The 12387-nt window shown below is 59.0% G+C and overlaps 2 protein-coding genes across 2 annotated transcripts; both read left to right on the top strand.

The window, feature by feature from the left end:
- Positions 1-1797: 1797 nt before the first annotated feature.
- On the top strand, positions 1798-5830 carry LOC138918850 (ral guanine nucleotide dissociation stimulator-like). The gene is made up of 6 exons (XM_070242414.1): positions 1798-2012; positions 2419-2529; positions 3468-3661; positions 4308-4367; positions 5068-5261; positions 5527-5830. The coding sequence occupies exons 1-6, from the start codon at positions 1875-1877 to the stop codon at positions 5688-5690; spliced, it is 861 nt and encodes a 286-aa protein (XP_070098515.1). The 5' UTR covers positions 1798-1874; the 3' UTR covers positions 5691-5830.
- A 2219-nt stretch (positions 5831-8049) lies between these two features.
- Positions 8050-12076, top strand: LOC138918849 (ral guanine nucleotide dissociation stimulator-like). Its single transcript, XM_070242413.1, has 6 exons — positions 8050-8258; positions 8665-8775; positions 9714-9907; positions 10554-10613; positions 11314-11507; positions 11773-12076. Exons 1-6 carry the CDS (start codon positions 8121-8123, stop codon positions 11934-11936), a joined length of 861 nt encoding a protein of 286 aa, XP_070098514.1. The 5' UTR covers positions 8050-8120; the 3' UTR covers positions 11937-12076.
- The last annotated feature ends 311 nt before the right edge of the window (positions 12077-12387 follow it).

Below are 12387 nucleotides of genomic sequence, written 5' to 3'. Positions count from 1 at the left end.
GCGAGGGAAATGTCGGGGCCAGGGAGACCCCTTTCAAATCTTTCGCTTTCCTGGATGGGCCCTGGTAACGTTTTCAAAATGTGCAAATTTCAAAAATATTCTCATCGCATATGAAACACTGGCGTTTATAAGAAGCGTATCGTGGAGTAAAATATATTCCCCAAAGTTTTAACGTTTGAGATAGATAATTAATGTTAATTTGGTAAAAGAATGACTTAAAGATGAGTCATAAGAAACGATGCCCTCGTTCTACCAAGAAACAACTGCCCAGAACAAGGGGTGGCCAGCTTTTCAGAGCTCTTCATTGAGCTCTGGTGCGGGGGCGTGTGTGTGTGTGTGTGTGTGAGTGTGCGTGTGTTTGTGTGTGAGGGCTGTGTGGGTGTGTGGGTGTGTGAGGGTGTGGTGCGGGAAGGAGCCTGGGGCTGTTCCTTCCTGGTACCTGATGCCCCACAGTGGGCTGTGAGTAGTCACACCTATCCCCTTGCGCGTTCTCAGGGACCACTGACCACATCCAAATCTCAGTAGTGACACGGCATCGCTTTGCCGTCCTCTGTGGAATCGCTCCAGTCAGTCCACACTCAAGAGGAGGGGATTACAGCAGGAGGTCTAGACCAGGAAGTCCTGATCCCAGGTGGCCAGTGACGGGAGAAGGAGAAGACCCCAGAACTTCAATGCCTTGCCCAAAATCCCAGATGAGGAAGAAGGCGGAGCCAGGGAGGAAGCCAGCTCTGCGTCCTCAAGGCTGGGGCTCTGGCTGCACACAGGCATTCCCAGGGGCCTCTGGAGAAGGCTGTGCTGGTGGAAGTGCATACAGATCTGGAGATGGCATGGGGGTGAGGGGGAGTATTCGGCAGTGTACACGGGCATTTGGTCAGTTCTTGTTTGAGGAGGAGCCCAGGTCCGGGGCACCCTGGATTGTAGCCCTGCCCACATCACACCCACGGTGGAGGCAGTGGCGGCCACTTTTCTGCTGAGCTCAGGCCTATGCAGTCCTGAATTGAATCTCTCACTGGAACATTGGGAAACTGAGGCCCCTAGAGGGATAGGGAATGGCCCTCGACAGGGTGAGTCCAATGGGTAAGTGTGTGTTCTGACCTTCTAGGGCAAGACTGGGACCCCACGCGGAGGCTTGGCTTCTGAAACTAGGAACCATGAGATCTTGAGAAGCTCTTGCCAATCCCTCCCTTTTGTGGGAGCTGTTTTCTTCTTGGCCTCCACAACCTGAGCACACAACACGCGGACGCACACAAACACACACACACACGCGCATGCACACACACACAAACACACACACACACACACACATTGACCTTGGCTGCAAGGATGGACTCTAGGGTGGGATCCGAAGAGAAGCAGACACAGGGCAAGTGGCAAGAGGTGGGAGGCATTGCCTGCAAGCGACACACGCCTCCAGTTTGAGAGGTATCGTCCTCTAAGGTAGGACACACGCCAGAGGACATGTCTAGCAAGTCCACGCTCCAGTCCTCCCCAGTGTGCAGACAGGAGGCCGACAGGCCCTGAGAGACACAACGGCTTATGCAGGATCCAGAAGAGGTAAGGAAGAGGACTTGTTTCTGCGTCAGTCTCAAAGCTGGGACCTCGGCCGCACCCAGACCCTCTAGGGAGCCTGTGAGACGGGTGTGTTGGTGTTCCCGGGTACGCCTACGACGTCGCATGGAGAAGGGGGGTGAGCAAGGCCATGGCCAGAGGACTGTTTGCATGGGTGGTATCTGAGGGGGGCACTCAGGTAAGGGCACTGCAGGAAATGAGGTCACTTCCTTGACAACAGACCCCAACAGACTTGGAACCCCCGCAACTAGGCAGCCACGTGCGCAAAGCCAGCTCACTTGGCTGGAGACTCTTGATAGAGAAACATGTTCTCCTGCTTTCTCCCGCCTGACCAGGGCTCTGGTTCCCAGAAAGCCCGCAGGGAGAACCTTTGGAGACGTTGTGGACGCTGGCTCAGCTCCCACGCCCCCCACCGCTGGACCTTTGGCAGGAGGTCCTCTCAGGTAACATGAGGAAGCCTAGAGCAGCCCAATCGAGGCCAGACCAGCTCCCCGAGCCCTCCCAGGGCAGCCCTCATCCCGTCCTCGTGAGTGTGGGGGCCAGAGGGACGTGTGGGCAGGATCTGCCCTTGGCCGCAGAAGGTTGGTGGGCTGGCAATAACCTGCTTTTCCCGTCACGTTCCCAAGCCAGGACAGGGCTGGCAGGACTGAAAGGGGACCCCTAAGCTGCCTCCTCATTCCAGGCCCTCAGGCTGCCGTGTGTTTCCCTCCTCGGTGGAGGTCTGTGTGGACCGTGGGGCGGGGCATGTGTGTCCAGAGTGGAGAGAGTCACAGAGGTGTGAGAGCCAGCAAAGACAGCCAGTCGGGTCTCTGAGGCTTGCCGCCTGGCTGCCGGGCACTGTCTTTCCAGAGCGTCACTCAGGAGACGGGCCAGCAGCTGAGCCACGACGCCCTCGACTCCACCACCCTGCAGGAAGGGAAGGTGCCCCACGCTGCCAAGCGAGGCCAGGGCCGGCTCAGGGTGAGTGCAGGTGCTGGGGAGACCCAAGCCCCAGGGCCCCAAGACAGCACTGAGGACCCCAGGTCTTCGAAGGCCCTGAGACAGCCCCGGGGCTCCTGCCTGGAGCCCTGCTCCCAAAGGAATCTGAATCCCCATCTCTTCCCCCGACCTTGCCCTGCGGACCCAGCCCCCGTCTTGGCCAGAGGAGACGGCCCTGTCCACAGAGGTGTAGCAGAGCAGAGACATTTCTAGCCCATCAGCTCACGGGCGTTCAAGAGTCCTTTTGCGTTCTGTAGAGATTTTCCTGTTTGAACTCCCATCCTCACGTGTCCATGTGGCCTGGCAATCCTTCCCCACCTTCTCCCAGTCGGACGCAGCATCCTGATGGATAGGCATGCTTTTTGCCCAACAGGACATGGGGCTCACAGGGTTCTTTCTGGTCCTCTGCCTTTGCTGTCCAGAGGAACACGTCCACGTGGCCCCTCGAGGTCAGGGCGTCGGGCCTCAGCAGGCTGCCCAACTTTCCAGAAGGGAGACCCATTAGCCCAGTGACTCAGCCCTTCACTGAACCCGCACCTTCTGTTGCCATTTCCACAGCACCGCCCTGATCACCCTGCCTGTCCTCCCGTCCTCATCCCTCCCAGCCCACGAAAAGCCTCTGTGTTCTCCTGTCTCGAATGGGCAGTTGGTCAGCCACCCCAGGGTTGATGCTCTTCATCCAGGGAGGGGCTGTCACTCCTCTGCCAGCACAAAGACCTAGGAGACCAAGAGGTTTAATCCTTCTCCACCTCACATCCTACTTGGAATCCCGAGAATTCTTCCCTGCCCTGGGCAATGATGCCCACTTGGGGCCACAAGTCACCGCGGGCTTGGGCATTCGGTGCGACCTCCAGTCCCCGGCACTCCTGGGGCCCGCGGTGCGGCCTCTGATGGCAAGCGGCCCCTCTGTCTGACCCCAGGCTGAAAATCCATCCCCAGCGAAGAGCAAAGCGTCCCGCCTGGTGTGGACCGTCCAGGCTGGAACGCGGCAGAAGCGAGTGGAGCACCTGGTGCCCGCCTTCCTGGAGGGCGACACCGCCTACGTCCACAGCTTCCTGTGCACGTATAGAGGTTTTGCCACCACACGACAGGTGCTGGAGCTTCTGTTTCAAAGGTGCGTGTCGTGCCCCTCCGCAGCACTGTGGGCATTCAGCCACCTACTAGCTGTGAGGCTGGGGATGTCACGGCACCTCCCCAAGCCTCGGTTTGCTCCTCGCAAGGCGGGCTGAAGAGAGGATCAGCCTCCAGGGGAGATTGTAGGGACTCAGGCAGGTGCTGCCTGCAAAGGCTTCTCGAGAAGCCTAACCCTCTGGGAGGGTCGACTGGAGCGGAGGGGCTGTGGTTGTGCTCATTGAGGATATTCCTCTTGCCTAAGGCGAAGCCTCCGCCTCGTCCCTCAGCGTGCCCGTGGCCTTCACTGAGTTGTTGTCTTCCCTTTGGAAAAGGAGATGGCAGAGCTCTTCTAGGTCTCTGACCTGGGTGAAGCCAGAGCAGCGATCCCTGGGCTGAGCCGAGGCCCCCGACCCACTCAAGCAGGAGTGAGGGGCCGGTTGGAGCTCCTTCCTTCATCACGCACACACAGAGGTCCCCACTAGGTGCAGAAAGTTTTCTAGGCACTGACCAGAATCCCGTGCACAGAGCAGGCGACAGCCATGCCCTCCAGGGCTCCATTCTCCTTGGGAGTCAGACAGCGCCGCTAGGCTTCTCACGCAGGCCTGATCCACAGTCCAGTCCATGCGACGTCCTCCTGTGTCTTCTAGATACGGTTGTGTCCTTGCCTATGGCGATGAGGACGGCGGACCCCTAGACCAACTCAAAAAGTGAGTGGGCTTTGGAATCCCTAGGAGGGCGCCCAGCGTCCACACTTGGAGGGCAGTTGCCTGCAGCGTCCCGCTCACTCATCTGCTAGAAGCTCCCCAGCGGGTGCTCAGCTCCTGCTCAGGGGGCTCAGGGAGTGCTCCGGGGCCACATAAGCCCCTCCCTGGTCGAGATACGGGGCAGGGGAGCATGACCCTCATGGGACACCTGGTGAATCAGGCAGCACGTAGGCCCAGGAGGGAAAGTTGGAGGCAAGAGGAGGGCCCTGGGAAGCATGGGCGGGAGACAATGTCCGTTGTTCCCTCACTGGTCAGATGTTCTGGGAGCACCTCCTGTGTGCCAGGGAGGGCAATGAAAAGAGGAGACTGCACCGCTCGCTGCCCTCACGCAGCTGACGTTCCAGTGGGCAGTGGGCGGAGAGATGCTCCAAGCAGTGTGTCAGGCTTCCCTGAGGCCTAGGAGAGGTGACGCCACCACGGCACAGGGCTCCCCCTTCCAAAGGCGTTTTCCTAGCCCCTCCTTGGTGCCCTGGCCTAGCTCTGCCAAGACTGCCAGATTGGAGGTGGCCGCCAAGTAGGACTGGCCCCTGGACAGCCAGGAGCGGGAGGCCCAGGAGCCCAGGCCCGCACAGGGATGCCCGGGAGGCCAGCGTGCAAGGAAAGGACCCTTCTCTGACTCTGCTGCCCACCTGTCCGTCCTCAGGGCCATCTCCTTCATTCTGGGCGCCTGGCTCCGATGGTACCCTGAGGATTTTATCCAGCCCCCAGATGTTCCCAGCCTGGAACTGCTCTTGGCCTACATCGGTCTCAATATGCCCGGCTCGGAGCTGGAGCACCGCGCCCGCGTTCTTCTTTCCCGGCTGGAGCAGCCTGAGCACACTGATGCCAAGACTGAGGGTGAGGAGGACTCGGCTGTGTGACGTGGGCGCGTGCAGAGGGGATGGCGCTGCGCCCCCCCGGAGCAGAGTGTCCAGAGGCTGGGGTTCGGCTGGGAGCAAGGGGCAGGCTCAGATCACTCTTGCCAGGGACTCGAGTCTGGGAAGACTTTCGGGGGCGTGGTGCTTGGACTGAGACTGCTGGATTGGCGGCAGAGGGTCCCTTTCTTTGGAATGACTTGGGCGGGCAGTCATGTTGGTGGCGTTTTCTCTTCTTCCATCTCCAGCTGCAGCTCCACCGAAAGACGCGGAAGACCCTGAAGATCCGGCACCGTCTCTCCCTCTGGGGCCCAGCCCAGCTCAGAGCCGCACAGGCATCTTGCGAGCCACAGCCGGCTCAAGACCTTCAGCAAGCACTGGCAGCATCCCAGCCACTACCCTCAGCTCCTGAGCTGCAGCCCCAGAGAATCCTCGCCTTCCCCTAGCCATGGCGTGGGTTTTAAAGTTTTGCTCTTGGCTTTTCTTTACTTAACCTTTCCCTGTATTTTATCTCGTCAGTTCAATAAAGTTTAGTTCTTGGGTTCTTTTCAATTGTTCGCTGAAGTGGCGTGAAGCAGACTCACAACGTCACACCAACGTCATCCGCATCTAGTACCCGCCCATTTTTGTCCAAGAGAAACCCTGTCCCTGGGAAGCAGTCAGTCTCCCTTCCTCCCACCGCAAGTCCCTGGTAGCCACTGAGTTTCCTTCTGTCGGACTCCGTGCGTTTCCCTCCTCCGGAGTTTGCATGGAAGTGCCAGCCTTCCAGAGGTGGCCTCCTGTGCCTGGCTGGGTCTGGTCTGAGGTGAGTGACTCCGGATGTTTGAAATTGAGATAGCGGTTTTCATTAAGAAGAAAAATCCCCCGGAGATCAAAGATTCTGTCTCAAAGAGGATGCCCCGCTATTCCCTCTTTTCACTTCCTGGGGATGGGGACCCATTGGAGGTGTGACACCAGAGCTGGAAACAGCGAGGGAAATGTCGGGGCCAGGGAGACCCCTTTCAAATCTTTCGCTTTCCTGGATGGGCCCTGGTAACGTTTTCAAAATGTGCAAATTTCAAAAATATTCTCATCGCATATGAAACACTGGCGTTTATAAGAAGCGTATCGTGGAGTAAAATATATTCCCCAAAGTTTTAACGTTTGAGATAGATAATTAATGTTAATTTGGTAAAAGAATGACTTAAAGATGAGTCATAAGAAACGATGCCCTCGTTCTACCAAGAAACAACTGCCCAGAACAAGGGGTGGCCAGCTTTTCAGAGCTCTTCATTGAGCTCTGGTGCGGGGGCGTGTGTGTGTGTGTGTGTGTGAGTGTGCGTGTGTTTGTGTGTGAGGGCTGTGTGGGTGTGTGGGTGTGTGAGGGTGTGGTGCGGGAAGGAGCCTGGGGCTGTTCCTTCCTGGTACCTGATGCCCCACAGTGGGCTGTGAGTAGTCACACCTATCCCCTTGCGCGTTCTCAGGGACCACTGACCACATCCAAATCTCAGTAGTGACACGGCATCGCTTTGCCGTCCTCTGTGGAATCGCTCCAGTCAGTCCACACTCAAGAGGAGGGGATTACAGCAGGAGGTCTAGACCAGGAAGTCCTGATCCCAGGTGGCCAGTGACGGGAGAAGGAGAAGACCCCAGAACTTCAATGCCTTGCCCAAAATCCCAGATGAGGAAGAAGGCGGAGCCAGGGAGGAAGCCAGCTCTGCGTCCTCAAGGCTGGGGCTCTGGCTGCACACAGGCATTCCCAGGGGCCTCTGGAGAAGGCTGTGCTGGTGGAAGTGCATACAGATCTGGAGATGGCATGGGGGTGAGGGGGAGTATTCGGCAGTGTACACGGGCATTTGGTCAGTTCTTGTTTGAGGAGGAGCCCAGGTCGGGGGCACCCTGGATTGTAGCCCTGCCCACATCACACCCACGGTGGAGGCAGTGGCGGCCACTTTTCTGCTGAGCTCAGGCCTATGCAGTCCTGAATTGAATCTCTCACTGGAACATTGGGAAACTGAGGCCCCTAGAGGGATAGGGAATGGCCCTCGACAGGGTGAGTCCAATGGGTAAGTGTGTGTTCTGACCTTCTAGGGCAAGACTGGGACCCCACGCGGAGGCTTGGCTTCTGAAACTAGGAACCATGAGATCTTGAGAAGCTCTTGCCAATCCCTCCCTTTTGTGGGAGCTGTTTTCTTCTTGGCCTCCACAACCTGAGCACACAACACGCGGACGCACACAAACACACACACACACGCGCATGCACACACACACAAACACACACACACACACACACATTGACCTTGGCTGCAAGGATGGACTCTAGGGTGGGATCCGAAGAGAAGCAGACACAGGGCAAGTGGCAAGAGGTGGGAGGCATTGCCTGCAAGCGACACACGCCTCCAGTTTGAGAGGTATCGTCCTCTAAGGTAGGACACACGCCAGAGGACATGTCTAGCAAGTCCACGCTCCAGTCCTCCCCAGTGTGCAGACAGGAGGCCGACAGGCCCTGAGAGACACAACGGCTTATGCAGGATCCAGAAGAGGTAAGGAAGAGGACTTGTTTCTGCGTCAGTCTCAAAGCTGGGACCTCGGCCGCACCCAGACCCTCTAGGGAGCCTGTGAGACGGGTGTGTTGGTGTTCCCGGGTACGCCTACGACGTCGCATGGAGAAGGGGGGTGAGCAAGGCCATGGCCAGAGGACTGTTTGCATGGGTGGTATCTGAGGGGGGCACTCAGGTAAGGGCACTGCAGGAAATGAGGTCACTTCCTTGACAACAGACCCCAACAGACTTGGAACCCCCGCAACTAGGCAGCCACGTGCGCAAAGCCAGCTCACTTGGCTGGAGACTCTTGATAGAGAAACATGTTCTCCTGCTTTCTCCCGCCTGACCAGGGCTCTGGTTCCCAGAAAGCCCGCAGGGAGAACCTTTTGAGACGTTGTGGACGCTGGCTCAGCTCCCACGCCCCCCACCGCTGGACCTTTGGCAGGAGGTCCTCTCAGGTAACATGAGGAAGCCTAGAGGAGCCCAATCGAGGCCAGACCAGCTCCCCGAGCCCTCCCAGGGCAGCCCTCATCCCGTCCTCGTGAGTGTGGGGGCCAGAGGGACGTGTGGGCAGGATCTGCCCTTGGCCGCAGAAGGTTGGTGGGCTGGCAATAACCTGCTTTTCCCGTCACGTTCCCAAGCCAGGACAGGGCTGGCAGGACTGAAAGGGGACCCCTAAGCTGCCTCCTCATTCCAGGCCCTCAGGCTGCCGTGTGTTTCCCTCCTCGGTGGAGGTCTGTGTGGACCGTGGGGCGGGGCATGTGTGTCCAGAGTGGAGAGAGTCACAGAGGTGTGAGAGCCAGCAAAGACAGCCAGTCGGGTCTCTGAGGCTTGCCGCCTGGCTGCCGGGCACTGTCTTTCCAGAGCGTCACTCAGGAGACGGGCCAGCAGCTGAGCCACGACGCCCTCGACTCCACCACCCTGCAGGAAGGGAAGGTGCCCCACGCTGCCAAGCGAGGCCAGGGCCGGCTCAGGGTGAGTGCAGGTGCTGGGGAGACCCAAGCCCCAGGGCCCCAAGACAGCACTGAGGACCCCAGGTCTTCGAAGGCCCTGAGACAGCCCCGGGGCTCCTGCCTGGAGCCCTGCTCCCAAAGGAATCTGAATCCCCATCTCTTCCCCCGACCTTGCCCTGCGGGCCCAGCCCCCGTCTTGGCCAGAGGAGACGGCCCTGTCCACAGAGGTGTAGCAGAGCAGAGACATTTCTAGCCCATCAGCTCACGGGCGTTCAAGAGTCCTTTTGCGTTCTGTAGAGATTTTCCTGTTTGAACTCCCATCCTCACGTGTCCATGTGGCCTGGCAATCCTTCCCCACCTTCTCCCAGTCGGACGCAGCATCCTGATGGATAGGCATGCTTTTTGCCCAACAGGACATGGGGCTCACAGGGTTCTTTCTGGTCCTCTGCCTTTGCTGTCCAGAGGAACACGTCCACGTGGCCCCTCGAGGTCAGGGCGTCGGGCCTCAGCAGGCTGCCCAACTTTCCAGAAGGGAGACCCATTAGCCCAGTGACTCAGCCCTTCACTGAACCCGCACCTTCTGTTGCCATTTCCACAGCACCGCCCTGATCACCCTGCCTGTCCTCCCGTCCTCATCCCTCCCAGCCCACGAAAAGCCTCTGTGTTCTCCTGTCTCGAATGGGCAGTTGGTCAGCCACCCCAGGGTTGATGCTCTTCATCCAGGGAGGGGCTGTCACTCCTCTGCCAGCACAAAGACCTAGGAGACCAAGAGGTTTAATCCTTCTCCACCTCACATCCTACTTGGAATCCCGAGAATTCTTCCCTGCCCTGGGCAATGATGCCCACTTCCGGCCACAAGTCACCGCGGGCTTGGGCATTCGGTGCGACCTCCAGTCCCCGGCACTCCTGGGGCCCGCGGTGCGGCCTCTGATGGCAAGCGGCCCCTCTGTCTGACCCCAGGCTGAAAATCCATCCCCAGCGAAGAGCAAAGCGTCCCGCCTGGTGTGGACCGTCCAGGCTGGAACGCGGCAGAAGCGAGTGGAGCACCTGGTGCCCGCCTTCCTGGAGGGCGACACCGCCTACGTCCACAGCTTCCTGTGCACGTATAGAGGTTTTGCCACCACACGACAGGTGCTGGAGCTTCTGTTTCAAAGGTGCGTGCCGTGCCCCTCCGCAGCACTGTGGGCATTCAGCCACCTACTAGCTGTGAGGCTGGGGATGTCACGGCACCTCCCCGAGCCTCGGTTTGCTCCTCGCAAGGCGGGCTGAAGAGAGGATCAGCCTCCAGGGGAGATTGTAGGGACTCAGGCAGGTGCTGCCTGCAAAGGCTTCTCGAGAAGCCTAACCCTCTGGGAGGGTCGACTGGAGCGGAGGGGCTGTGGTTGTGCTCATTGAGGATATTCCTCTTGCCTAAGGCGAAGCCTCCGCCTCGTCCCTCAGCGTGCCCGTGGCCTTCACTGAGTTGTTGTCTTCCCTTTGGAAAAGGAGATGGCAGAGCTCTTCTAGGTCTCTGACCTGGGTGAAGCCAGAGCAGCGATCCCTGGGCTGAGCCGAGGCCCCCGACCCACTCAAGCAGGAGTGAGGGGCCGGTTGGAGCTCCTTCCTTCATCACGCACACACAGAGGTCCCCACTAGGTGCAGAAAGTTTTCTAGGCACTGACCAGAATCCCGTGCACAGAGCAGGCGACAGCCATGCCCTCCAGGGCTCCATTCTCCTTGGGAGTCAGACAGCGCCGCTAGGCTTCTCACGCAGGCCTGATCCACAGTCCAGTCCATGCGACGTCCTCCTGTGTCTTCTAGATACGGTTGTGTCCTTGCCTATGGCGATGAGGACGGCGGACCCCTAGACCAACTCAAAAAGTGAGTGGGCTTTGGAATCCCTAGGAGGGCGCCCAGCGTCCACACTTGGAGGGCAGTTGCCTGCAGCGTCCCGCTCACTCATCTGCTAGAAGCTCCCCAGCGGGTGCTCAGCTCCTGCTCAGGGGGCTCAGGGAGTGCTCCGGGGCCACATAAGCCCCTCCCTGGTCGAGATACGGGGCAGGGGAGCATGACCCTCATGGGACACCTGGTGAATCAGGCAGCACGTAGGCCCAGGAGGGAAAGTTGGAGGCAAGAGGAGGGCCCTGGGAAGCATGGGCGGGAGACAATGTCCGTTGTTCCCTCACTGGTCAGATGTTCTGGGAGCACCTCCTGTGTGCCAGGGAGGGCAATGAAAAGAGGAGACTGCACCGCTCGCTGCCCTCACGCAGCTGACGTTCCAGTGGGCAGTGGGCGGAGAGATGCTCCAAGCAGTGTGTCAGGCTTCCCTGAGGCCTAGGAGAGGTGACGCCACCACGGCACAGGGCTCCCCCTTCCAAAGGCGTTTTCCTAGCCCCTCCTTGGTGCCCTGGCCTAGCTCTGCCAAGACTGCCAGATTGGAGGTGGCCGCCAAGTAGGACTGGCCCCTGGACAGCCAGGAGCGGGAGGCCCAGGAGCCCAGGCCCGCACAGGGATGCCCGGGAGGCCAGCGTGCAAGGAAAGGACCCTTCTCTGACTCTGCTGCCCACCTGTCCGTCCTCAGGGCCATCTCCTTCATTCTGGGCGCCTGGCTCCGATGGTACCCTGAGGATTTTATCCAGCCCCCAGATGTTCCCAGCCTGGAACTGCTCTTGGCCTACATCGGTCTCAATATGCCCGGCTCGGAGCTGGAGCACCGCGCCCGCGTTCTTCTTTCCCGGCTGGAGCAGCCTGAGCACACTGATGCCAAGACTGAGGGTGAGGAGGACTCGGCTGTGTGACGTGGGCGCGTGCAGAGGGGATGGCGCTGCGCCCCCCCGGAGCAGAGTGTCCAGAGGCTGGGGTTCGGCTGGGAGCAAGGGGCAGGCTCAGATCACTCTTGCCAGGGACTCGAGTCTGGGAAGACTTTCGGGGGCGTGGTGCTTGGACTGAGACTGCTGGATTGGCGGCAGAGGGTCCCTTTCTTTGGAATGACTTGGGCGGGCAGTCATGTTGGTGGCGTTTTCTCTTCTTCCATCTCCAGCTGCAGCTCCACCGAAAGACGCGGAAGACCCTGAAGATCCGGCACCGTCTCTCCCTCTGGGGCCCAGCCCAGCTCAGAGCCGCACAGGCATCTTGCGAGCCACAGCCGGCTCAAGACCTTCAGCAAGCACTGGCAGCATCCCAGCCACTACCCTCAGCTCCTGAGCTGCAGCCCCAGAGAATCCTCGCCTTCCCCTAGCCATGGCGTGGGTTTTAAAGTTTTGCTCTTGGCTTTTCTTTACTTAACCTTTCCCTGTATTTTATCTCGTCAGTTCAATAAAGTTTAGTTCTTGGGTTCTTTTCAATTGTTCGCTGAAGTGGCGTGAAGCAGACTCACAACGTCACACCAACGTCATCCGCATCTAGTACCCGCCCATTTTTGTCCAAGAGAAACCCTGTCCCTGGGAAGCAGTCAGTCTCCCTTCCTCCCACCGCAAGTCCCTGGTAGCCACTGAGTTTCCTTCTGTCGGACTCCGTGCGTTTCCCTCCTCCGGAGTTTGCATGGAAGTGCCAGCCTTCCAGAGGTGGCCTCCTGTGCCTGGCTGGGTCTGGTCTGAGGTGAGTGACTCCGGATGTTTGAAATTGAGATAGCGGTTTTCATTAAGAAGAAAAATCC

This window comes from Equus caballus, chromosome 19 (assembly GCF_041296265.1).
Source record: "Equus caballus isolate H_3958 breed thoroughbred chromosome 19, TB-T2T, whole genome shotgun sequence".
Taxonomy (NCBI): domain Eukaryota; kingdom Metazoa; phylum Chordata; class Mammalia; order Perissodactyla; family Equidae; genus Equus; species Equus caballus.
The sequence above is the reverse complement of the archived record's forward strand: the minus strand, read 5'-3'. Positions and strand labels throughout refer to the sequence as shown.

Excerpts from the sequence above, each read along its gene's own strand:
- LOC138918850 (XM_070242414.1), top strand. The coding sequence starts at position 1,875 with ATGTTCTCCTGCTTTCTCCCGCCTGACCAGGGCTCTGGTTCCCAGAAA. Across the intron at positions 2,530-3,467 it reads GAGGCCAGGGCCGGCTCAGG|GCTGAAAATCCATCCCCAGC; the intron begins GTGAGTGCAGGT and ends GTCTGACCCCAG. Across the intron at positions 3,662-4,307 it reads CTGGAGCTTCTGTTTCAAAG|ATACGGTTGTGTCCTTGCCT; the intron begins GTGCGTGTCGTG and ends TGTGTCTTCTAG.
- LOC138918849 (XM_070242413.1), top strand. The coding sequence starts at position 8,121 with ATGTTCTCCTGCTTTCTCCCGCCTGACCAGGGCTCTGGTTCCCAGAAA. Across the intron at positions 8,776-9,713 it reads GAGGCCAGGGCCGGCTCAGG|GCTGAAAATCCATCCCCAGC; the intron begins GTGAGTGCAGGT and ends GTCTGACCCCAG. Across the intron at positions 11,508-11,772 it reads CACTGATGCCAAGACTGAGG|CTGCAGCTCCACCGAAAGAC; the intron begins GTGAGGAGGACT and ends TTCCATCTCCAG.